The 23842-nt window shown below is 52.3% G+C and overlaps 11 protein-coding genes across 11 annotated transcripts; 6 read left to right on the top strand and 5 right to left on the bottom strand.

Moving 5' to 3' along the window:
- Nucleotides 1–789: 789 nt before the first annotated feature.
- CTAM01_15023 (2OG-Fe(II)oxygenase superfamily protein) lies at nucleotides 790–2028 on the top strand (the record flags this gene model as incomplete). The annotated part of the gene is made up of 3 exons (XM_060531022.1): nucleotides 790–1179; nucleotides 1241–1667; nucleotides 1721–2028. The coding sequence occupies 3 exons, from the start codon at nucleotides 790–792 to the stop codon at nucleotides 2026–2028; spliced, it is 1125 nt and encodes a 374-aa protein (XP_060374432.1).
- Nucleotides 2029–2557: 529 nt separating this feature from the next.
- Nucleotides 2558–4223, top strand: CTAM01_15022 (uncharacterized protein; the record flags this gene model as incomplete). The annotated part of the gene is made up of 4 exons (XM_060531021.1): nucleotides 2558–2685; nucleotides 2784–2851; nucleotides 2924–4104; nucleotides 4218–4223. The coding sequence occupies 4 exons, from the start codon at nucleotides 2558–2560 to the stop codon at nucleotides 4221–4223; spliced, it is 1383 nt and encodes a 460-aa protein (XP_060374431.1).
- A 293-nt stretch (nucleotides 4224–4516) lies between these two features.
- CTAM01_15021 (uncharacterized protein) lies at nucleotides 4517–5493 on the bottom strand (the record flags this gene model as incomplete). Its single annotated transcript, XM_060531020.1, has 6 exons — nucleotides 4517–4677; nucleotides 4729–4806; nucleotides 4869–4946; nucleotides 5000–5062; nucleotides 5133–5188; nucleotides 5252–5493. The coding sequence occupies 6 exons, from the start codon at nucleotides 5491–5493 to the stop codon at nucleotides 4517–4519; spliced, it is 678 nt and encodes a 225-aa protein (XP_060374430.1).
- A 1170-nt stretch (nucleotides 5494–6663) lies between these two features.
- CTAM01_15020 (uncharacterized protein) lies at nucleotides 6664–8228 on the top strand (the record flags this gene model as incomplete). The annotated part of the gene is made up of 2 exons (XM_060531019.1): nucleotides 6664–7414; nucleotides 7498–8228. 2 exons carry the CDS (start codon nucleotides 6664–6666, stop codon nucleotides 8226–8228), a joined length of 1482 nt encoding a protein of 493 aa, XP_060374429.1.
- Nucleotides 8229–9040: 812 nt separating this feature from the next.
- CTAM01_15019 (maleylacetoacetate isomerase) lies at nucleotides 9041–9706 on the top strand (the record flags this gene model as incomplete). The annotated part of the gene is made up of 1 exon (XM_060531018.1): nucleotides 9041–9706. One exon carries the CDS (start codon nucleotides 9041–9043, stop codon nucleotides 9704–9706), a length of 666 nt encoding a protein of 221 aa, XP_060374428.1.
- A 187-nt stretch (nucleotides 9707–9893) lies between these two features.
- CTAM01_15018 (fumarylacetoacetase) lies at nucleotides 9894–11260 on the bottom strand (the record flags this gene model as incomplete). Its single annotated transcript, XM_060531017.1, has 2 exons — nucleotides 9894–10237; nucleotides 10306–11260. 2 exons carry the CDS (start codon nucleotides 11258–11260, stop codon nucleotides 9894–9896), a joined length of 1299 nt encoding a protein of 432 aa, XP_060374427.1.
- A 475-nt stretch (nucleotides 11261–11735) lies between these two features.
- Nucleotides 11736–12615, bottom strand: CTAM01_15017 (uncharacterized protein; the record flags this gene model as incomplete). Its single annotated transcript, XM_060531016.1, has 3 exons — nucleotides 11736–12258; nucleotides 12456–12469; nucleotides 12532–12615. The coding sequence occupies 3 exons, from the start codon at nucleotides 12613–12615 to the stop codon at nucleotides 11736–11738; spliced, it is 621 nt and encodes a 206-aa protein (XP_060374426.1).
- A 508-nt stretch (nucleotides 12616–13123) lies between these two features.
- Nucleotides 13124–15585, top strand: CTAM01_15016 (fungal specific transcription factor domain-containing protein; the record flags this gene model as incomplete). Its single annotated transcript, XM_060531015.1, has 2 exons — nucleotides 13124–14772; nucleotides 14841–15585. Coding segments are annotated over 2 exons (2394 nt in total), but the record flags the coding sequence as incomplete, so codon positions are not given.
- Nucleotides 15586–16295: 710 nt separating this feature from the next.
- CTAM01_15015 (vitamin H transporter) lies at nucleotides 16296–18039 on the bottom strand (the record flags this gene model as incomplete). Its single annotated transcript, XM_060531014.1, has 6 exons — nucleotides 16296–16448; nucleotides 16507–16902; nucleotides 16957–17545; nucleotides 17607–17710; nucleotides 17770–17791; nucleotides 17846–18039. The coding sequence occupies 6 exons, from the start codon at nucleotides 18037–18039 to the stop codon at nucleotides 16296–16298; spliced, it is 1458 nt and encodes a 485-aa protein (XP_060374424.1).
- Nucleotides 18040–18906: 867 nt separating this feature from the next.
- Nucleotides 18907–19854, bottom strand: CTAM01_15014 (uncharacterized protein; the record flags this gene model as incomplete). Its single annotated transcript, XM_060531013.1, has 1 exon — nucleotides 18907–19854. One exon carries the CDS (start codon nucleotides 19852–19854, stop codon nucleotides 18907–18909), a length of 948 nt encoding a protein of 315 aa, XP_060374423.1.
- Nucleotides 19855–20500: 646 nt separating this feature from the next.
- CTAM01_15013 (tartrate dehydrogenase) lies at nucleotides 20501–21724 on the top strand (the record flags this gene model as incomplete). The annotated part of the gene is made up of 3 exons (XM_060531012.1): nucleotides 20501–20762; nucleotides 20818–21308; nucleotides 21368–21724. The coding sequence occupies 3 exons, from the start codon at nucleotides 20501–20503 to the stop codon at nucleotides 21722–21724; spliced, it is 1110 nt and encodes a 369-aa protein (XP_060374422.1).
- Between the last annotated feature and the right edge of the window lie 2118 nt (nucleotides 21725–23842).

Raw genomic sequence — 23842 nt, 5'->3', positions numbered from 1 at the left:
CGATCCCAATACGAAGTTCGCGAACATCAGGGATATCCATCGGGCTCAAATCGAAGCGGGTGAAAAGGAGGTTATCACGGCTGAATCCAGCGACTCTGAATGCCCTAGTGAGGCTGGCAGCTGTATTGTAGTGGGTGTGGTTGAGGATCAATAGTTAATAGTAATGAGGAGGTTGGGTTGTGATCCCATCGTTTTTGTGGTGCCAGAAACAGGGGGGTGCCAGGAAGTGGGTATGTTGACTTACCTTTTCGCTTATGTTTCAATCTTAGTTCTAAGAGCGAAGGTTCACGAACCATCAATGACCGATGCCGGATATCTACCCTGGCGTTTCGACTTTGCACTCATCACGACATGATAGCCAATATGGCGATATGTGTTCTCATCCAATCCTAGTTGAAGATTGAAGGCCTGTCATTCTTCATTGATCCTGGATGATAACTGCGGCAACAACATCTCTCGGACTATGCCCGATTTCCGGGTAACATTTCCCCGTCTTGTTTTATCATTCAAGCACGTCTTGATCGAACTTGCCTGGCAGATGATAATCTGGGGTAGTATTCGGGAATGTCTGGTAAGATCGTTGGCTGATGATGACGAGCACGTTGTTGGGGTTCCCGAGCACGCCATGGCCGATCATGTGTCGACCCCGCGTGGGTGTCAGTAAGCCATCAAGCATGGAATCCTGCGATGGACTTCTATAAGGTGCTGAGAGAAGATTTGATTGAGTCCAAACAGCAGCATCCCGATTCTATATCTCGCTTTGTTCCGTTTAAACCGGCAATACACACCATGGCTCCCTCTGCAGTATCACCACCACCCTCCAATACCGATAAGCTGCTGGTCAAGCCCTGGTCCCGGCCGCAGCCAACAAGAGAAGATCTAGACTGGGCGCCTCTCACCACTATTGATCTCTCACGTTTCGATGAGCCGGGGGGCAAGCAGGAACTAGCGAAACAACTCTACGATGCCATCTCGCGAGTTGGGTTCTGGGTTGTGACTGGCACCGGCATCGACGATGAGCGAGTCCTGCGTCAATTCAGCATTGGAAACACGTTCTTCAGAGAGCCACTCGAAGAAAAGCGGACTTATCCATGCAACTTTGCGGAAGGCGAGTACTTTGGATACAGGGAGAACGAGAGATGGCTTGGTGATACGGGTGTGAAGGAGAACATTGAGATGGTAAGGCGCCGGTTTGTTGCTTCCTAAGGTATTGGAATAGTAATGTCTAATGAAGGCTTAGCTCAATATCCACAAGGACATCCCAGCGTGGAAAGACGTCGGTCGTCATCGGGTTGTTGAAGAGAACTGGGATGAGATTCGAGACTTCCACCGCGACGTCTGGGAAGTTGCACGAAAGCTCTTCGTTCTCATCGCTATTATCTTGGAGCTCCCAGAAAATTATCTCGCTGATGCGCATGCCTATGATCAAGTATCGGATGATCATTTGCGGTACATGATCTACAACGTCCGGACTGAAGAGGAATGGGACAAAGCGCAAGCCTTCTCAACGGGCGGTCATACAGATTTTGGCAGCTTGACCCTCCTGTTTTCTCAACATGTTGCTGGTCTGCAAATCAGGACACCAGAAGGGGACTGGAAGTATTTGAAGCCCGTGGAGGGTGGTATTACGTGCAACGCGGCAGACACCTTGACGTTCCTCACAAACGGTAAGTGGTGTTCTTGATCCATCAGCGTTGAGATTGACTCTGACCTCGAGCAGGATTTATCAAGTCAACGATTCATCGAGTAGTCAAGCCTCCCAAAGACCAAATCAATATTCCTCGGCTGGGACTTCTATACTTTAGTCGACCTGGGGACCACACACCGATGAGAACGTTGCCATCACCCCTCCTGGATCGTCTTGGCTTGATCAGAGAGGAAGACCGAGACCTGAGCAGGCCAGTTCCATCAGGGACAGAGTACGTGCGGGCAAGAGTGAAGGATGTGCATCACAAGAAGGTGCTTGATAAGCGCGAAGGGACATCATTCCAGTTCAAGGGGCTGGAAGTCAAGAATCATTATGAATGAGATGAATGTAAATCCATCTGTACACAATTGCATTCCAAGAGAGCTCATCAAGAACTTTCCGGTTCAACAACTCACTGTTTTTTTTTTTTTTTCATTTTATTCAATTCGTCGACATAAAGTGGCATGGAAATTTCCTCCAACTGTGTGTCGTTGCCCTTCAAAGAAGGCACTGGACACTTCGCCTCGGCTTGACAACATCAGTGTCTACTTCGTAATGTGATACACCAAAGGAAAGAACATAAGGTCAATGACCCCAGCTTCTCTACTGACACAAAGCTAAGTATCAAATTGAAAATCTGCTGTACCCAGAAGCAGCTAGTTGCACCTCAGCTGAGGGAACCCTACCAATCAAAGCCAGTAGTCGGGATGACAGGTGTCCGCCACGACCAAGGGTACTGCGGACCACAACGCGCCCATTCAAGGCAATCAATAGGCATCAAAAAGAGGGGTATTATGAAGACTGAGATGTTCCAAAGACGGCCACGGCGCCGAAATCATCCAAGCATCAACCTCAACTCCACCGTGCGTAATGCCGAATTTCGACGATGACTGCGCCTGGCCGCGCCGGCTACTGCATGTACCTTCGATGACATCAATGCAGTGGGCGCCTGGCAATCATTACGGAAACGACCGCACCCCCAAGTACATCGCTATTTCGTACACCTGGGGTAGATGGCGATTGAAGAGTGCGACACAACATCCAGATGTGAAAGGACTCCCAGTCAAAGGCGTTACCTGGGAAATGCCACGAGTAGACCCAGATCATTTTACGATGGGAGAAATGGAGAATCTGCTGAGATCAGCTTTGAAGCTCTCAGTGGAGGTCAGAGGCAAGTCAAAATATACAAAAGGATAAACCTTAACGCCGTGTGAACGCTTCGCTGACGATAAGTAGCTTTCGATAATCCTGGCGAACCGGTCCCTCAAATCCACTACGTCTGGCTGGACGTGGCCTGCATTGACCAGACGCGGGGATCGGCAGAAATGTCCTTGGAGGTTGGCCGTCAAGCAAAAATCTTCAAGGGAGCCACGCACACGTTTGCATGGTTGACGAAGCTTTCCCGTCAGGGATACTTGTCACAGACTGAAAAGCTTCAACAGCAGGCCAAGTCATCACGAGCTAAGGCAAAGAGTGGCATTGAGCGCGTTCAACGCGGTTTAGACGGCACTAGGCAAGAGATCGAACTTCTGAGCCTGGGCCCATGGTTCTCGTCTCTCTGGACGCTGCAAGAAGCCTATCTCTGTCCTCGAACGGTGTTTATTTCCAGACAGGGAGAGCTCATGAGCCCGTCTGAGATTGACAACCCTGCCGAACGTCCCATGTTGCTGAGCGACTTCATCGACTACTGCGACCACATGATGACCATAGTGACCTCACACGAGAAAAAGCCGCAGACCATCGAGACGAACGACAAGTACCTGCTAGCACTTAAGCGCTCAATCGAGCGCAGCGGTATGACCGGCCTCCGATCAAGTCTTCCAGTCACCTTACTTGGGGCTGCTCGCCATAGAACCACGACTCGCGCAACGGATCGTGTGTATGGGATCATGCAGATATTTGGGTTTCAGTTGGGAAAATCGAGACCGGGCTGTGACCCGCACGTCGAATTCTCACTTGCAGAACTGGAGGATGAGCTCGGTCGAGAGCTGCTCACCCAGGAACCTATTATGAGCCAGATGCATATCTTTGAGATTCCTCCCCAGCCTGGGAAGATATGGAGAATCTCTCAAGACTCTCAACCTACAAGGCGTCTAAATTATGGCGACGGCAAGTCAGTCTTTGATGCCATGTCGGTAAAGGCAAAGCTCTCGACCGTCACTCTCGAAGGGGTTAACTGGGGTCACTTCAGGGGCAAGATCTGCAAATTTGGCAAGCTGGTCGAAATTTGGAATACCAAAGCGGGATGGACCGGCGGAAACATTGACCTGGATGGCCCAGAACAATGGACCGCTGTCCATAGCCCTGAACTTGCGCGCAAAGAAGCGATTGCTTTTAGTCAACAGCACCCAGACGCAGTTCTCTTACTTCTGGGCCTCGCAGAGATTAAAGCACCTCCCAACGACTGGAGCATGCCAGTAGGTCTCTTGCTTGTTCCCTTCAGTGGCCAGTCCGGGATCTCGGAAACTTTGGATGTTTGGCTACGAGCTGGTATCTGTCAATGGTGGACAAGCACCGATCCGAATCACAGTCCTGAAGTAGTGAGAACCTTGCAAGGTGAATCGGAAGAATGGACTTCAAGTGCTGGCGCTTTTGGATGATCGGAGATGAGAGAAGAGGTTGCAATTTCAGTGACCAAAAGAGTTCGAGTCTTTGGTTCTCTCAAGGTGCCTTCATGCATGACTGAATTCCTATTAGAAATGGAAGTTTTCATGCGCATATGCCGTCCATGTACAAATGTTTGAATGCATTTACAACTTCTTTCGTTTGGAAGTATATGCAAAGCCGAAGAAACAAGTCATCGACAGCTACAATTTGAATGGTGAACCGCTACTCAGCCTTCTGTGCCGGGATATTGAGAGTGCTGAAATTCCAAGTCTTGCCGCCGTCGGGAGATGACATGTCGCCGCCAGTAGCCCCATGTTCCCAGCCCCCGGTGTGCCCAAAGCTTTCATCAGCTTGGGTAAGGACAATAGAGACATCTTCCCAGCCTATTTCATCGTCAGTTGTCAAACTTCTTGCGGAAGGTTTGATTTACTTACTATGCGCAGGGTGCTCGGCGCAGCCACCAGACGCGCACTCGATAGAAATATAAAAGATGTTTCCTTTCTGTCCCTTGCCTTCAAAGACTCTGTCAGTTTTGTTACAACCAACAATAGACAGCAAGTGAAAATGCACTTACTAGTTGAGACGGAGGAAGCGAGTTTGTTATCAATGTAGACATCTTGGTCCCAGAGATTCGTTGCCGAGTTCAACTTGTCTGCCGATTTCTTCAGTCACCACATCACCTAGCTACCAACTGGACTAACTTACAGTGCGTCCTGATTGTGGACCCAGGAGAGGCAGTGACAGGGTCACCAACGGTCGGATTTGAGCCTGTTGTGGTGCCATGTCAGACGGGGTCTTTGGGTGTTTCAACTCGATTCTTGCAGGCCGAGTCACTTACCGACCAGGGTGTACGCAAAGTTGCACCAACTCTTTCCTGCGTCGTTACAGTATGATCTTTGCAACACGATTAGTCAATTATCTTGAGAAGACTTAAAGGCAGCCCATCTTTCTTCTTACCCACTAGGAGAGTTAGAGGTTACGCCTTGCAGGAACGATGCCTGGTTCTCCATCATGATGGCACTCCATATGGCGACGTCTCCTGAGACAGAGCTAGGTAGCTTGGGAAGAACGAGAGTGGCACTGGCCTCCTGGATGTAAGCTGCGCCATTGGTGAAGAGGGAAACGATGTCGGAGTTCGCCTGGGTTAGACCCAGAAGTGTCGCGAGGACGCCTCCAATAGCTGTGTTGGTGCCCTTCATAATTAGTGATTGAGCTTAAATGAATACCAGAAAGGTTCAAAGGTAAATGCTGTTTCGTCTCTGCGCAATGTACTAGACGAGAAATGGTAGTAGGGTAGAGTCCAACAGCTTTATAGAAACGAAGCTGAGTCCCCTGAGAGACGATGAACCCCTGAGAGCCGGCCGGGGGCTGGCACATGATGTTGGGACGAACATATTCAGATGAAAAGTTCTATTCGGAACTACATCTAGGATGGTTCGCCTAGCAGTCTCCTGGAGCATGGACCATATGTCTCCGAAGGGCGTTGTTTCCAAAGTCCTTTTGAGAGTGACATTGTAATTATTCCGTCCGATATATGACCTTAGGTGGGGTTGGAAGACAAAGATTAATCTATGCATATCGTTAGCGCGTTTCTCAGATTGAGTGCAATGATGCCGGGACCCGAGTAGCCCGCTTTTCTTACACCATTAATTATTCCTGCACGCACTTTAATCCTCTTCCCGAAAAGTTCAGAGGCAAGTCTCGCCGACGCACCAGTTTCAGCTACTGAGGCTCGGCTTACATTGAAAACCCTACGGCGGAACACCACTACCTTCTCACTCTCTTGTTCTTGCTTATTCTTAAGCGCTATGATAAAACTGGGTTACCATTCAGAGCGGTGATCCTGACAAAGTTCAAAAGTCAGATGTTGTCGCTTCTCCCTGGCCATGTAGCGTCGAGGTCAAGTAGGTTCCAGTCAGCTTTCAATTTGATGTCGCCATCCATCAAGGCGGATTCCCCTGATTGATTAGCAAGCAACCCAGACGATTCTGTGAGCATCAAGGCTTCCATATGAGACGCCTCGTCTTGTTGCGCAAGATAGTGCAAGGCGTTTTGCGCCGGTGGCTGGCAACGACCTGCGATACATACGAATCATGTTGTGCCAAAATATATCAGAGTGACTGAAGACCCTGGATGAAATTCAGCGCTAGGAGCGAGATTGAGATGTTACTGGCCGAAGATTTCCAGCTCGTCGCGCTATGTCCGTTAGTCGCATGCAAGTTCCCGGCTGGGCGCGCCATCGGACAACGCTTGGGATGCCTCATGGTTCGCCTAAATAACTGGAGGGGCACATAAATCCCCAACAATTGGCACAAATGAAACATTCGGCAATCTTGCGCAACAAGATACCCCTCTGTGACGTTGATACAATGGTCGAGGCGGTAGTCAATCCTCTCCCGGTTCTGCTGGGTTGGGATAGCGCCAAATCATGCTTTCGCACCAGCGCCCATGAAAGCGATGTTGAGGCAAATCGCCAATCTTTTCCCTTTCTTTACGATGACTTAGACCAGCCTGAAATCCTCAAAACCTCCACGGAGGCTCTGCAGCGTAGTGCCAAAGTAGCTATTCGGCAATACTACCAGTTGGAGTACGAGGTTGACCCCCTCTCCTCGTTGAAGCTCTTGGGTCACTGGAATGAACCTTGGTTTACGCCAGGGGTAAACTCCGCTTTTGTAGTCCTCGCAGCACACAGCCCTGAGCTTGTAGTTCGACTTCATGTTCTGCTCAAAGAGCTTACGACTTTGAAGGACGTTGACGAGAACTTTCCAAAATTCGAGATGTATAGCTCATACCCGAACGGGAATCAAGCACTGGGCCTACTGCAGGGGCAGACGCTGCTCACTTATCCCAACAGAGGGGTCTGGAACAAGGTGTTTGGGGCCTGGAGAAATGGCACACTCTCTGAGCTACGCGATAGGGTTGCAGCGTTTGAGTCGGCGCTTCAATGGCCGCGAGAGAGCTGGACGGTGCTCCAAAGCTTGATCGAAAGTCTCCAAAAAGAAGTTTCCCTTGGAGTCATGGAGAAGCTGCGCGTGAGCGTCGATGCGACATTTGACTTCTTTGATGGCAATGTCCAGGGGTGCCGGAATGCCATTACGACCTTGGAAGAAGAGGAGCAAGGTAAGTGATGGAACATGATATTCGAAGCTCATGTTGTTTCCTTTGGACATACCTGGGACCTCCCAAGCTAACTGAGCATACAGCAAAACTCTCACTCGTACCCGAACCGGGAATATTCAAGACTCCTTCCATGTCTTCGGCTATTGAGGTCGTTTCGATTGACATGAACGAACTTCGGCCACGGACAGGACAGTCAAAAGGGCCCGGCCCAAAGAAGCTGCAAAAGAGACCCCCTCAGATGAGAAGTGGAGGCAAAACTGTGGCATTAAGGAATCGATCGAACCTGAAGGAGCCCAAGCTCTGGCGCACTCTCTGCCTTTCTCTCGTTACTTGGCTTGTGGTGGTGTCACTGCCATTCACAGTGCTGTCAACATTCCTATGCGAGGCCCCAGACGGCGTTCCTATGTACGACAGCAACTTCCACTCAACACTGAGCCAACAACTATTAGGGTTCGGCGGGCTCTATGCCATTGTCAAGCCTCAGCTGATGCAATGGTTCTCTGCACTCGGTTGGTTTAAGAAAGAAGGAAAGAAGCCTCCCAAAGGGATAGAGACGAAGTGGCCCATCACTTTCAACTGTTTGGTCAGCCTGGCCTTCGTCACTCTATTGGCTAGCGCGCCCGTCTATCCGTATTATCCCCAGTCTAGTATCCCGCTCGGGGCTGTCGCGGCGATCTGCGCCAATCTTGCGACATTACTCATTATTGAAGATACTGGGAGCCAGATTGTGGAGCAGGTGTACAAGATTGAAGAGCAGTATGATGAGATCTCAGAACTGAATCATGAGCTTCAGGATCTGCGCGGAAGAGCCTGAAGAGTAATTTGGGCGAAAGTTTAGGCGAGGTAGCGGCAGGCCTGAGTTACTCATTGGATCGAATTCTGGTCAAGTGCGAATACCTAGATACCTTAGATCCTGAAATTGACGATATGGTGCATCTGCGGCTTTGAATGTTGGCCCCTTCATCCTCTCTGCCACACGATTCACCACCCTCGCTAGCTTCCATGTTGAGGTGCACCGCATGCAACACCCCATCCTCTCTAATTGCCTAAAGTTATGCAAGTCCCACAATGACAATGCGAATGAAACTTCTTGCCACACTGATTTTCACGTCAATCCGCAGTGCTGAACCATTTGAAAATGATGGCGGAACTAGCTCTAAGCTCTCCTGGCCAACTTTTCCCATTCCGCAGTTCCGCCCTTGACTTACTTAGGGAGCAGAACCCCGAGCGAGAATAATGAACCAATCAGTGGTCTCAATTCCATAGCTTTCTCATACGATGCCAATAGCCGTTCCCCGCAGTCGGCTTGCCGCTGGGATCCTTCTTCCCCGCAGGAACCTCCCGGGTGGCTGCAGCTCGCCTCCTCGTCCGAGCCCATCCTCGTCGGCATAGGAAGGCTAGGAGCGGTTCTCCTACGCCTTTCGCGTGTCAAGCAGCCCCCTCGAGCAAGCGGAATTGCCATGCTTACACGCGTGTGATGTATTAGCCACAAGATCAGTGAAATAAGACCGAGCCCGAGTCCAGACGTGTTGATGGACTGGCCTTCTTCCACCTTGAAGCTCCCCAGTGAATCTCAAGATACCAACTATCAGTACCTGACGTGTTATTCAACATTAAACCATCAAGATGTCCGAAGCAGACTACATCCTCTACTCCTACTTCCGCTCCTCCTGCTCAGCCCGCCTCCGCATCGCCCTGAACCTCAAGTCCATCCCCTACACCACAGTCCCAACCAACCTCCTCAAAGACGAACACCTCTCCCCAACCCACCGCGCCCTCAACCCGTCCGCCAGCGTGCCCCTCCTCGTCAACAGGTCTGACGCAGACTTCAAAGTAACTCAATCCGTCGCGGCCCTCGAGTACCTCGAAGAAGCCCACCCCTCGACCACGCCCCTCCTCCCCAAGGACGCAAAGACGCGCGCCGTGGTCCGGAGCCTGGTCAACATTGTCGCCTGCGACATCCAGCCCGTGACGAATATGCGGATCATGAGGCGGATCAGGGCCATGGGCGGAAATGCGGAACAGTGGAACCGCGAGTTGATGGCGGATGGGTTTGCGGCGTATGAAGCTGTTGCGAAGGAGTGGGCGGGGAGGTGCTCTGTTGGTGATGAGATTTCGTTGGCGGATGTGTGTTTGTTGCCTGCGTATTGGAATGCCGAGAGGTTTGGGGTTGATTTGAGCCCGTATCCGACTGTGAGGAGGATTGCGGAGGGGTTGAAGGAGAATCCGGCTGTTGTGAAGGCGCATTACTTTAACCAGCCTGATACTCCTGATGAATTGAGGGCGAAATAAGCTGTAATCATAGGTCAATTGAAGTTAATAAGCAATTGCAGCCAAATTTGCCTCGCCCATCTCATGATCAATCAGTGACCAAGATGACCAGATATGTCACGGAATGAAACTCGCATGCTATGTGCACAAAATGAAGGACTTTTCATTATTTCATGCTCATTCTATCTCTCGATCACGATTGTCGCGATCAGAAGAGCTTCAGCGCAGCCTCAATCTTGCCCGAAACCTCACCAAATCCAACCAACGCGCCTTCCTGACCACTCCAGCCGCGGATGATGAGGGTATCGCCATCCTGTAGGAACTTGCGCTCCTCGCCTCCGGTCAATTGCACGGCCTGCTTGCCCCCCTGCGTCTGCTCGAGGATACTTCCCTCGGTGCCGGGCTCTGTGCCAGAAATCGTGCCAGATCCCAGCAGATCGCCCGGTCGCAGGTTGCAGCCGGTGATTGTGTGGTGGGCAATCATCTGCGGCCAGGACCAGAGCAGGTTCTTTGAGTTGGTGCGGCTGATTGTGGTCTTGTTTCCGCTGGCAGCTGGAGAAGTGACACATGTTAGCATCTTCAATCAGGGAAGGGTTCATGGGATCAGAATGGGAACGTACTGATAATGTCAACTTCCAGGTCGACGCCTAGAACGTTGTTCTTCTTGCTCTCGCGCAAGTAGGGCTGCAACTCCGTCTTGTTCTCGATACCAGCCGTCTTGGCTCCGTCCAACGCATCCGCAAGAACAACCCACGGGCTGATACTCGTGCCCAGGTTCTTTGAGGTAAAGGGTCCCAGAGGAACATACTCCCACGCCTGGATGTCGCGAGCGCTCCAATCATTCATGAGAACGTAGCCAAAGATGTGCTCCTCGGCCTGGTCGACGGGTACCGGCTCACCAAGCTTATTCTCCCGGCAGAGGAACATGCCCATCTCCAGCTCAATATCGAGCCTCTGGCACGGCGCGAGCGTCGGCACCTTGGGCTCGGCCTTGGGGTCCTTGAGGATCTGGCCCCACGGTCTGCGAATGGGCGTGCCGGAGACGACGACGCTGCTCGCGCGACCATGGTACGCAACTGGGAGATGCACGTAGTTTGGCTGCAGCGCATTATCCGGGCCGCGGAAGAGCACGCCGACGTTATAAGCGTGGTTCTTGCCGGCGTAGAAATCGGTGTAGTCGCCAATGGCGAGGGGCAGGTGGTTCTGGATCTCGGAGAAGGGGACCAGGGCCGTCTTGCGCAGGTCGGCGTTGTCTTTGAGGAGGCCTGCGTGCGGGGTGTTTTCTGCGAGGACGGACTGCAGATATGTGCGGACTTCTCTGTGGACTTTGCGGCCCAGGGCGGCGAAGTCGTTTAGTGTGGTTGAGGAGAAGACGGAAACGTGGTCTTGAATGGAGGGCAGGGCGTGGAAGCCGCCAGCCTTTGCAAAGGCCTTGAGGTCGAGGGCATGGTCGCCAATGGCGATGGCTGGACGGTGAGTCTGGTCTGAGGTTGTGGAGATGATGCCGAAGGGGATGTTTGCCAGCGAGAAGTGGCTTTTGGGGGATACAGAGACCCAAGATTGCGTGTTTGACATGATGGCGTTGTTTGTGTGTTTGGAGAGTGTTTGTTCAAGGTATTGGTAATGAACAATGCCTCAATAGACAATAAGAAGAAGCTGTCTCTCTATTCTTCAAGAGTTCTAGAGAAGATGAAGCTTCAGGGTCTCAGCGTGAGGTCATTGCTGTTTGGAATTGGGCGATTCCGCAATTCCGCCGCAAGCCGAGCGGGTAGGTGTGGGAACCGGGCCGCCGCGGAATGGAATGGTCGCTGCGGGGTAGCTCGGCGCCGTGGCGGGGAAATTCTTCTGCCCCTCAAAGCCGCGAGTAGGCGACGCATTTCCGCCTTTACAACTCTTTGATATTCACAAGGTTGGTGTAACCCGAGAATCATGTCGCATTATCTCTCGCCGCATCCCGAACGTTGGATGCTACCCAAGTTGAGTTGGGTTGAGTTAATGGCCTTGCCACGGTATTGTCTGACAAACAAAGGTGTCAATACTCTCATCTGCCTCAGAAGTAAAGGTTCTGCTGCGACTTGGACAACTCCTTGGCCTTGCTGAGGCTATCAGACGATGTCCTGTTCACAGGAGTAGAGACCATTGGCGTCATGGCTCGAAGCTGAGGCTCAATGACCGCATCGGAAATTCCCTGGTGGTCTGGCACTGATCCAGGCACCGAGCCAGGATCTCTTGGTGGTGGAGGTGGCGCAAACATGGGATCAGATACCGTCGATATGAGCGACTGCGGACTCGCGGCGGGAAGGTCGATGGTAGGATCAGTATGCTCTGTAGCCTTGGACCGGTACCAGGCTTGAATATCGTCAGGTGTCTGCAACGGGAGGCTATCCCATTCCTTGACACGGTCGACCTTGTTCTGTCTTGGTGTCCATGCGGCTTGGGGTAGGAGAGCAGATGAGGAAGCAGAGTCTAAACCTTGGGTATGATCAAGGGCTCCCAAGAGTACACGGAAGAGAGCAGCTTCAGTCTCGGCCAGTCGTGTTTCAAGTTTGTTGAGGTACCCATTAGGAATTCCTCTGATAGCTTGTCATTAGTATTCATCATGGCTATCTGACTGACTGTATATGGCTGCATACCTTTTGCTTTGCTCTGGGTATTGGCATCGTCCAGGCTCGTGGCTGCATTGGAGACAGAATGGTCTGCGGGGAAGAATATTCAGCCTCAAGACTTGGCCAGACAAGGGTGCCTCTCAGAGTGCCGGGGAGCCACTTACAACTTCCTATCACACTTGAACGGTGTTAGTCAACTGCCGTGGTTAGAGTCGCCTAAGGATACATCGTCGGACTAACCCGTCGTTTCCTCTGGCGACAACTCTCGCAGGCAATGGGACTCTGCAAAGCGCTGCCTTCTCTCTCGCTGCTGTTTCGGGACATTGTGCGATTCCCTCTTCTTTCTGGAAAATTAAACTCGAAGTAGAATTTCGTATTGAAAACCACTATTGCCGTTGTCGTCCTCCCTAGTCCATCGAGCATGGCCGGCGCAAAACTGGTGTTCAAGAACAAAACTCCATGGCCGCTGCGGGGTTTTCTTTCTCCGCCGGTGCCCCACCCACCGGAACGTGCCGTGTCATGGCCCCACCCTCACCGACGTCGCCCCCGACGCGGGCGCGTCAGCCTCTTGCTGGTTTCCTTTCTCGGACAACGATGCTTTTTTCCGTCCTCATAGCCTCGTTTCTCTCAAATCTCGCTCTCGCACAACGTTCCAAAGGCGAATAGTTGGCTGATCTTACCCCAGTCTTGGCACATCTGGCACTTCTGCCATTTTCTCTTCCGCACAACAACGTCCGTTGACCGCCTTCCTCTCCCTTTCCTCTCCTCTCCTCTGTTCCTTCATAGGTTCACTCTCCTTGTACCTCGGCGGACAACTGTCTTGTCTCCCTAGGCAGTCTTTTCTCTCTGCTCTTCTCCACAATCACACCATGCTCCGGGTCCCCACCGTTCCTCAAACCGTCCACTGAAGACGGGCTTTCAATCCCCAGATCTTCACTCACCACCAGGACGGCCATCCCACTCCCTCCGAATGGACGCCGTAGAGTCGCCCAATGCCACCTCCGAGTCGGGAACCCTCAGCCCGGCACACTTCAACCACTCACGCAAGCGGAAACACTCGGGCTCAACAGACCGTCCCACACGCGAGTATGGCTTGATGCGAGACACGGGCAAGCATGACACCGCCCGCTTCGTTGGTTCAGGCAGCGGCATTCACTTTATCCGGGGCGTTTATGTCAGGCTGGCCCGCAAGTCCGCCCTCAGGACATCCCAGTCCACTAACAACATTAGCGACCTCGTCCCCGGAGAAGACGACCAGCTCCAGCGGGAGACCTCATCGCGTGATGGAGACGAGAAAAACCTCTGGCGCAGCTCTGAGTTGATACCAGAACCCGAAGGCGATGACTTCAATCCGACCTTTGAGCAACTCGTCGACTGGTCGAGGAGCTACTTTGAAGCATGGCACCCGACGCTTCCTTTCCTCAGTGCCCCAGATGTACTCAACCTCTTTGAGGAAGTTAGTGCTGGCGGCGTGGCTGCTCTCGGCCATCTCGAGCGCTCGATTGTCAAGTCGATACTATCAATCTCTCTAGCTGACAGTCGCCAAAAGGCTCCCTTTTCTCAGCCAGTCCCATCCTCCCTCGTCTTCCGCACAGTCGAGGAGGCAATGTCGGCGTCACAATTCGCCCTCTACCAACCAGCTTCGATCCAAGCCACACAAGCTGCCCTTGCCATACAACTGTTTCTCGTCTCCATGTTGAGACTGAACTCGGCATCGAGACTAGGCGGTTTGATCGTCAGAATGGCTTTCCACCTAGGCTTGCACCGGTGCCCTTCGAGATACCCCTTCTTCACTAAAGAGGAGGCGCACATGCGCCGACGTGTCTTTTGGTGCATATACTGCACGGAGCGATTCTTATGCCAAGCCCTAGGCCTCCCGCTAGACATCCGGGACGACGACGTCGATGTGTGCTATCCCGGCGAAGAAAAGCACGGAACACTTGCCGACGCCGAAGACAACAGGCTACAGCTGCTCACATACTTGGTCAAGCACGCACGGATACGGGGGCTAATCTTGGAGCTGCGGAATAAATCAATACACTCACGCGACGATACCGCAGACCGATCTAGTTACGTCCAAGCAGAGCTCGCAAAATGGTCAAACGAGATCCACGACGCGGTCGAAGACGAGCACACGCAGGATGAAGCCACGCCACAGCCACCAATATCCGCGGGACACCGAATTTTCTTGCTTCTGCTAAAGTATGAGTCCATGATCTCTCTCAATCGCCCCATGATGACGTCCGACCCGTCGAGCCCGGCGTACTCTGCTGGTCTACAAAACTGCATCTTTGCTGCCAAGTCCATATTCATTGCTTTGAAGAGGCATCATAGTCAGAGTAAGATTCCTGGCGATCCTACGAGCGCGTGTTTGCTTGAACCGTTGCTTCAGCCGTCGTTCACATGGGCTGTATGGATCAGCGCATTCATTCTGATCTACGCTGGTTTTGAACGGCAATTGCCTTTGGCCAGTGCGCTAAAGTAAGTATACCACTCAACTTCCTCACTATGAAGGCAATCTTGAGGGCTAAGTAAACTGGCTTTTGCAGACACGTTGAATCAGGCAAAGAAATTCTGCGCCACATTGCCTCTCGCGACACATCGTGGCCCGAATACTGCCTCTCCGCAGTCGACGAGCTCACCGCAGCTGTAAGAGAACTATCCGTCCCGAACAACCCGCTCAGACGACATCCAAGCACTAGCAACCTAGCACCCAACGCCCATCTTCGAACAGACCTCGGTCAACAGGCTCGACCGAACAGCAGCTCAAGCAGACCCAGAGGCCTACGCTCCGACTCGACAAACACCCATCAGCCAACCGGATCCAGCCTCCGAGCCCGCTTCTCCCCCTCCGTGGCTGCATCCTCAGGCCGACCAGACGAACCGGGCCTCGTGGCGCCAGATAACACAATCTGGTCACAAAATCAAAGCGACGGGCTTTCGGGGCCGACAGATGACCAGTCCGGTCGATGGCCCACGCAGGCCTCGCCGACGTCGGGCCCGTCCGTCAACGCGGGGTGGACGGCGAGCACGCCGGGGGCGCAGTCTGGATTCCAGGCGACTGCGCAGCAGGATTCTCCCAACTTTGACAGCCAGCCGTTTTCGCTTTCGCTAGGCGCCGCTACGTCGTTTCCTGCGATGGGGACTTCGGAGAATGCGCCTGGCGAGGGGCAGGAGTCTATGGTATGGTATGATCAGTTGTTTGCTAACTCTTTTGGGGCGATTGATTATCCGTTCTTGGCGGCGGCGCAGTTTGATCCGTCTGTGGATCCTACGTGGTCGTATTTGCGGTAATGCTTAATGAGGAATACAGAGAGAACTCTGATGGAGGCCAAGGTTGCGTACATGACTACTACGGAGGAGAAGCTGGAGTATCGAACTTCTTTGATCTTTGATACCCATGTTCCTAGTAAATAGAGGCAAGCAGTTTGTCTCTGCAACTCCACATGCGAAATAGCGCCGTTTCCAATAAGTCTTGAATTTTTTGCATGCTGTTTCGGAAACCGCGCAAGGCCACTGGTTTTCAACTCCACGGGTCGCAATATGAATGCAGATTGGTAATTGGTATGATTGCAAGTGAGCCTATGGATCTTCCAAAGAGTTGGACCAAACAGGAACCAAGATCTACGTTGGGCCTACCCTTTGTTGAGGATGAGATCTCCGGCCCAGCGATCTGGTTCACCACTAGTAGCTCTGGGAAAAGATACCGACAGACTGGAACTGACGATTACCGACAACCCGCCAGTTCGGGTCGTGGTCCCACAGGATGCAACGCTCACGAGACAAGCGGGGCGGACTTGTTGATCAACTAGAGAAGTAGTGCATGTTGACGAATGAAGGTTGACACAGAGCATGGGCATAGCCAACACAGTATATGTAGCTACGACGTCTCTCATTCTCATACGAAAATTATATATTCAATACAACCCCTCAACATAATTATATTCCAAGCGGTGTAGTGGTGCAATCTCTCTCCAGCGTGGCCGTATGCTTTCTTCCGGCCTTCAGTAGGCATACTTGGTACCGCTCGCGCCCATCTTCTTGTTCGTAGAGACCAACCAGAACCGCAACGCCCACGTACCAGCAATACAAGCAAATGCAAAAGCGGCATTGCTTGACATAGCCGTGAGGTACCGAGGTCCATCGCTCTTGGGGTACTGCAAGATTATCGTTAGTTCCAATCCTAGCAAAAAGTGACGCGAGAGATTTACGTACCAAGTAAGCAGTGTAAATGTACGACGCATTAGCGATAACATTTACAATAGACAGACTGACAGCCTTCTTCTCCTGCGTAGATCCCAGCGTCGCCGAAACCCAGCCCAGGATGCACGAGTTGACAGCATACGCTCCAGACGCGAAAAGGAAGCAGGAAATGTACCGCGCCGCCGTGTTGAGAGTCGCGCACGAGATGACAAAACCGACAATGGCTATGCCCATACACGCGGTGATGTGCCAGGTACGTTCGTTGTATTTACCAGAGGAAATGCCAACGAGGTAGCCAAAGATGCCGGAGATGAGGTACGGCGGGCAGGTGAGGACGAGGGTGATAGTGTCGTTGAAGCCGAGGGAGCCGACGACGGTTGGGAAGAAGTTGTTGAAGCCGCATGCAGACTAGGATCATTGTCAGAATATGAACATTCGGTGGAGGTCCAGAATTGGACTCACGAGATGCATGTTTTGGATGAAGCAGAGGAGCCAGAGACGAGGGTCGCGAATGGCTTGCATGAAGCCTGCCTTGGCACCCTTGCTCTCTTCAACGCCGACGGTATCCCTGAGCATACGATCGTGAGCGAGCTGACGCTCCTCGGGCTTCAGCCAGCGGGTCGTAAGAGGGCTGTCAGCGAGTGTAAACATGCCAATGACGGCGACGCCAAAGGTCAAGCACGCCTCGATGATGAACAGCCACTGCCATCCCTTCAACCCGTGGTTGCCGTCGATGGTGTTGAAGACGGCTGCGGCGATGAGGCCCGAGAAGGACGTGGCAAAGATATTTCCCGAGTAAAGGATAGACAGACGGGTGGCGATTTCTTTGCGGGTGTAGAAGATGGAGAGCATGTAGATGGCGCCTGGGTAGAAGGGGGCTTCGGTCACGCCGAGGAAGAAGCGGACGATGACAAGGTGGGTGTAGTTCTTTGCCAGGGCGGTGCAGCCCGAAACGAGAGCCCATGCCATCATGCAGATTGCCATGTAGATGGATGGCCGGACGTGTTTCGAGGACATGAGCATGTTGGAGGGGATTTGCATAAGGAGGTAGCTGTAGGTCGTACCATCAGCGTTCTGTTCGGAAAGCTGGAGTTTGGAGGAGTTGAACTTACCCGACGAAGAGGATGGAGATGCAAGTGTTGTACTGTGAGCCCTGGAGACCTAAATCCTTTTCGAGACCATCCAGACGGGCCTGGGCGATTGCGTTTCTGTCGAGCTGTGCATCAAGTCAGTTTGTCGCTCGGATTTGCCGTAGCAAACATCAATTCGACGTACGTAGTTCAGAAAGTACATGCACCTAAGACATGTCAGCTATTGAGTCGAATCAACAATATGGAAATTGAGAACCTACCAAAGTGTCGGCATGATTCTAAAGTCAAGCTTTCTGACAAGGGCAATTTCTTCTGCGCTCGTCTTCGCCACAGCACCAGAGTAATCGGCTTCCGGCTGCAACACGCCACCCTTCTCATCTTCAGTCGACAGCTCGACAAAGTTGTCGTTGGGCTTAGACTCAAGGTCCAAATCTTGCTTCTTCTCGTGAGCCATTGTGGTCTTTGTCTTTGTACAGACTCAATTGAGATGAGGGGAGGAATTTGGGACGATTGGTGATATGCAGCAAGTAGGAAGAGGAAGGTTGACCGCTGAGATCGCAGAGTCCGTGGGTTCCAAAGAAACGAGACTGACAGGCGTCAGATGAACTCTTATACCTTGGATATGCCTGTCTTTTGCCCCAGAATATCTGTGCTCAGTCCGGGGTAACTCCACGGGGTTGTGTTTAATCATGCCATGTTTTGTCTTCTACGCCAACAGAAACCTGGCCCGGTGTCCATTTTCCCTCGAGGCTTTCCTCGCAAACAAACGAGGAAAAGTCTCCCTGGTTCCCCGGACTCATACTAGCTTACGCGGACAAAGAAACTACCGGGGCATTTGGGGTAAATCTGCGGGGACGCGGGGAAATGGCATGGCAAGCCAGGTTCTTCACCACGTTTAGCTGGGTTATGATGAGGGGGAACTCGACGAGCTAGGGGCACATGTTCATCTGGATTGGTGTTGCTAAGGCTATTTGACGGGTCACTTTGCTGACCCATCCGGTCGGACGGGCTTGCGGGGGCGTATCTGGCCCAGAGACATGGGACTGACTTACCCCGGATCGCTAAGATACAGACTAATGGAGAGTTGCGCATGGGGTTTTGTTGATCCTTGGGATCATATGAATTGGAATTTTCCTAGATTGAGACATGGAAATGAGTCTAGTAGGTCTAGATCCACAAGCTTTGGCAAGATGGCATATCCTACGCACAAGGTGATCTGGTAGATGAAATGGAGATAGACGATACGACGCTAGGTTATGATCGCGAGTTTGTATATTAGACGACAGTAGAGATGAGATGAATCATGGCTTGTAAATGCCTTCTACGCCTTGGAGACGCCTAGGACTTTTCGATTAGAGTCTAATATAACGCGAACATGAGCCTTTCTTCTAACATCCTGCTGTGGGAAAACCGACTCGTTGGCCAACCTCTCTAGATACAGCTCATACGCGGGCATGTACCCCTGAACAAAACGAACAACCTCCGCATCTGTCATGCCCGCACCTTTCTTTTCCCGCAACGCCCTCTCCTGGTCCAGACGCCAGTGGTAGACGTTGGCTAGCTGGTCTGTGCTGAGGTGAAGGAATGCGTCGAAGCGCCAGGGGCCCATGAAGCTCTCGCAGTACCTTTCCAGGTTCCGGTTAATGAGCTGAAGATGCTCGAGGCTATGGCTGGCTAGTGTCGTTGTGGATAGCTGAATGTCCTCGGAGTTTGCTGTTGATGATTCCTTGGCTCTTTTCCACTTCTCCTCAACTTCCTCGGGTGACAGTGGCTGGAAACCAAGGCACCAACCCTCGAAGATGAGAACCTCCAGAGGTGGGTTCCTCGGCACGGTGTCCCACTGTGACTCTGGGGCTCTGCCTCCCTCACCGCTGAAGAGACTTTTGTCGAATGACGGCCACTTGACGGGCTCTGAGTCTGTCTGATTTGACTGTGGCTTTGACACATCGTCGAAGAAGCGTCGCGCTAGATCTTCATCATGTGTCCCGGGTTGTCCGCGAGTCCGGAGAAGGCCATTTCCGGGATTAGAATCTCTCAATGATACCAGCTGGTCATGGTCGTGGTACAGGTCGTCTAGTGAAAGCGTTCTTGTGTTGATGCCATACTTGGCGTTGAGTGTGTTGGTAAGAGCCTCAGCCCATGTTGACTTTCCACTTCCCTGCAGGCCCGAAAGGCCAAGAATAAAGGGGGTCGCCAACTCCGCTCTATGTGACTTGATTGAGGGGAGGACTTGCTGGATAACGGCTTCCAAGGCTGTCGTGTCAATCATGGTGAGATATTACCTTGACACTCTACCACCTGGCGACAAAAGACTTGCCAGTTGAAAAACACCTCCCAAGCCCGAAACCGAGGAGGGTGCGTGGGCTATCGTTAGAGGGATGCACGTGTTGATATGCTTTCAAATGCTTTCAAACGTGGGGAAGCTCGTAAATGACTCTGAGTAAGACTAATCGAGATTCACAGTAGCTGCGTTAAAAGGCTCATCCTGTGTTGCGTGGGAGGCAAATAGGAAATAACTCAATACCGTCAAATGATAGTCCTGCGGACTTGTCTTTGTCCGCTGGCGAAGACACATCCGCGGACGAAGTCAATACCGCTCCCCGGACCCCAGATCGCCTCCACCACGAACCCCAACTCCACAAACTCCCGACACTTGCGGCGCATTCCCGGAGATGGTGGGCGATGAAGACGGTGATCTAGCCGTTGTCGGCGGGAGTCTGACGGTTACAAAAGAAGACAACTTCACTGCGCTCTGACATACCCTGCAGCACAGCCATCACCACCAACCTCAAGATTTATCTCATCTTATAATCAAGGGAAAGAAACGAATCATAATTACCCCTCGACTCTAACCCCTCATATCATAGTATCACCACACACATCCACCCACCTTAACCCCCTCCCATTCGTTCAAGATGTCGCCCAGTGCGCTCCCCGCCCAAAAGTCTTACAGCATCGCCTCCATGGGGGCTGATGGCATCGGCCCGGAGGTCATCGAGGCCGGTGTGGAGGTTCTCAAGGCTCTTTCCGAGACTCTTGGCACATTCGACCTTAACTTCACCGACTACGACTGGAGCTCCGAGACTTACAAGAAGACCGGAAAGTATATCCCGGACGGCGGCCTTGAGCAGCTCAAGAAGCACGACGCCATCCTCTTCGGCGCCGTCGGTGCCCCCGGTATGTTATCTCCGCAAGTCAAGACTCAACCCGTGCACACCACTAACCGGCGCAGATGTCCCCGACCATATCTCCCTCTGGGGTCTACGTTTGGCAATCTGCCAGCCCTTCCAGCAGTACGCCAACGTTCGCCCCACCCGTGTCCTCCGCGGTACCCAGTCTCCCCTCCGCAACTGCGCCGAGGGCGATCTGAACTGGGTCATCATCCGTGAGAACAGCGAGGGCGAGTACGCCGGCCAGGGTGGTCGCTCGCACCGCGGCTTCCCCTGGGAGACTGCCACCGAGGTCTCAATCTTCACCCGCCACGGTGTTGAGCGTCTGATCCGCTTTGCTTTCGAGACGGCCCGTAGCCGTCCCCGCAAGCTTCTCACTTTTGTCACTAAGAGTAATGCCCAGCGTAACGGCATGGTTCTCTGGGACGAGGTTGTCTATGAGGTTGCCAAGGACTTCCCCGATGTCTCTCTTGACAAAATGCTCGTTGACGCCATGACGACAAGAATGGTCCTTAACCCTAAGAGCTTGGACACCATTGTGGCCACCAACCTGGTAAGTACATGTTTGTCAACTTAGTTTATGTATGATTAGGGGACTAACGAAGGCTCCAGCACGCCGATATTCTCTCCGACCTCGCTGCTGCCCTCGCTGGCTCCATCGGTATCGCTCCTACCAGCAACCTGGACCCCAGCCGCAAGAACCCCTCCATGTTCGAGCCCATCCACGGCTCCGCCTTTGACATTACCGGCAAGGGTGTCGCCAACCCCGTTGCGACCTTCTGGACCGCTGCCGAGATGCTGGAGTGGCTCGGTGAGAAGGAGGCCGCGACGCAACTCATGGAATGCGTCGAGAACGTCACCGGCAACGGTATTGTCACTGCCGATCTCGGTGGCAAGGCGACGACGAAAGAGGTCACCGCTGCCGTTGTGGCTGAGATCAAGGCCAAGCTTGGCAAGAGCAAGCAATAGAGGGTCACTTTGATAGAAGAGATATGGTGGAAGATCTATGATTGCGCAAGAGGAGGACCTGAGCTTACACGATAGGAAGCAACGAGGAAATAGTATACCAGCATACATGTACATTTACACACCCGGTGCACTTACATGGCCGAAGACGATTTTGTCAAATCGCTTTATGAGCCACCTTATCTTTCAGACCATCGGGTACCGTTCTTATCAAACTCCAATGTGAAGTGAGTCGCACTTGGAATGTCACCCTCCTTCATGATTGATAGTCAAACTCAACAGTCTACATGGTGATCTCGAGCTCGCTCAACGATCGAGCAGTTCCTAATGTCACCCTAATTTCTTTAGAATAACAGATTGATCGTGATACCACCTTACCTCCTTCTGAAATTGTCAGCATCATCTTCAAAACAAATTTTGAAGTCGATATGAGTTCCTACATGAGTGCTTGATGAATAATAACACACTGAGTAGAACAGAGATGATGCCAATGCAAGCACCTTAGGCAAGTATGGTACGGATAGAGAATCTTGAAGTCCATTATGAGCATCTCGATGAAAACCTCAATAATTAGCCCGTCCTTCTCAAGCCACTTACGTCAATGAATTTGTTTCCCAAAATTGCAGTGGCATGATGCCGCTTAACCTCCAGATGAGTATGTAGGAAAGGTCTAGAACGTTTCGCATCGCCAAGTCCATGACATGCGTGTGCTATTCCTGTACAATACGTGACTATGTTCTAGAATTTTTGTGACAAGCTAGTCTTCTTCCTTTGAAGCAACAGGAGGTTACATTCCGTTTGCAAACCGACTCGCTCCGATTCAGCCAAGCCCCTGGCCCCCCGACATGAAACGGTTCTTAGTCGGGGCGGCCGATGAATTTGTCTCTCATCTTGAATTTTCGATCTTGACTCTCACGAATTATCCCATGCCTGTTGAATTGACCAGGTACGCTTGAGACGTGCACGTAATATTGTCTAGAACACGTGCTAAATGAGCATCGCCTGCTCCGTGCTGTGGGGGGCTATGTCAACCCACGAACCCATCACGAGATGAACGAAAGAACCATATTCTTACCCACTTCACATGTGAAAGACGACAAGGGCGTTCGCCCCATCAACGATCTTAATTTTGTTCTATCCTCCCCTACGATTCGCAGTAGCTGCCCGATCCGAGTCAAGTCTGTTCTCACCAATCCCCAATAGCTTAGCGTACAGGCCGTGCTAGCTGCACTGCTGCACCTCTCAGCCTTGACGATGTAACGACGGACCCAGCGCGCCGGGCGCTCTGACAGTGATGTTTCCATGAATCGCGTGGCAGGGGAAATGGGGATCTGACACAGCCCGCTTGTTCTACCGTCGATCTAGAAAGAAAGATAGAAGACGGGAATAATAAAAGACACTAGGACGGCAAGGGACGGAGGTACGGCGAGGGCACGGTTGATGGCCCCAGTGCTACGTCTTTTTTTGCGTCGAGAACTCTCGCTCCGATGTTTCCGTGGAACGTGTTTGGAATCTTTCTCGATCCATCTGTGAGCACTGAGGAAAGGTTAGGAGGCTCGGAAGTCGCATCTACTGCGTCATCCGCCGACCAAGCGGGGCGGGGCGTCTGATACTACAGAATGCGAACAGCGTCGCGATCCGGCGGGCCGTCATGTGCAGGTAGGCAAGGTAAAGTGAAGTAACGTATGTATGCACTTTACATATAGGCATGTGGTGAAAGGGTAGGTAGGACTGATCCCATATCGTGAGATGTGGGATCAACGGACCCGGAGCCCCGGAGGGAGGGCAATCTGCATCTTGCAGCGAGCGATGTTACTCGGCCTCGAAAGCGACGGGAGCTTCACATATGACATGGATAGTCTGACAGGACTGACTCTTTGACAGGTCATAGGCGCCGGCGGCTAAAGAAGACGGACGGGTGATGGGTACACGCGAGGTGGCGCAAGTCAACTATCAAGCGACGGATAGGTCGTGTGCCCGGTCTTCAACGCAGGTAATCCATAGCATTCCCAGCACAAGGCAGATCAGGATCAGGATCTCCGCGAAGAAGATGATGCCCGTTAGCCACGAGCGGGCGGCCGTAAGGCGAGCCATAGCCAATGACCATGAGGTTAAAACTGC

Source organism: Colletotrichum tamarilloi, assembly GCF_030869305.1.
Source record: "Colletotrichum tamarilloi strain Tom-12 chromosome Unknown Scaffold_143.1, whole genome shotgun sequence".
NCBI lineage: Eukaryota > Fungi > Ascomycota > Sordariomycetes > Glomerellales > Glomerellaceae > Colletotrichum > Colletotrichum tamarilloi.
Note: the sequence above shows the minus strand (reverse complement) of the source record. Positions and strands in the feature narration are given on the sequence as shown.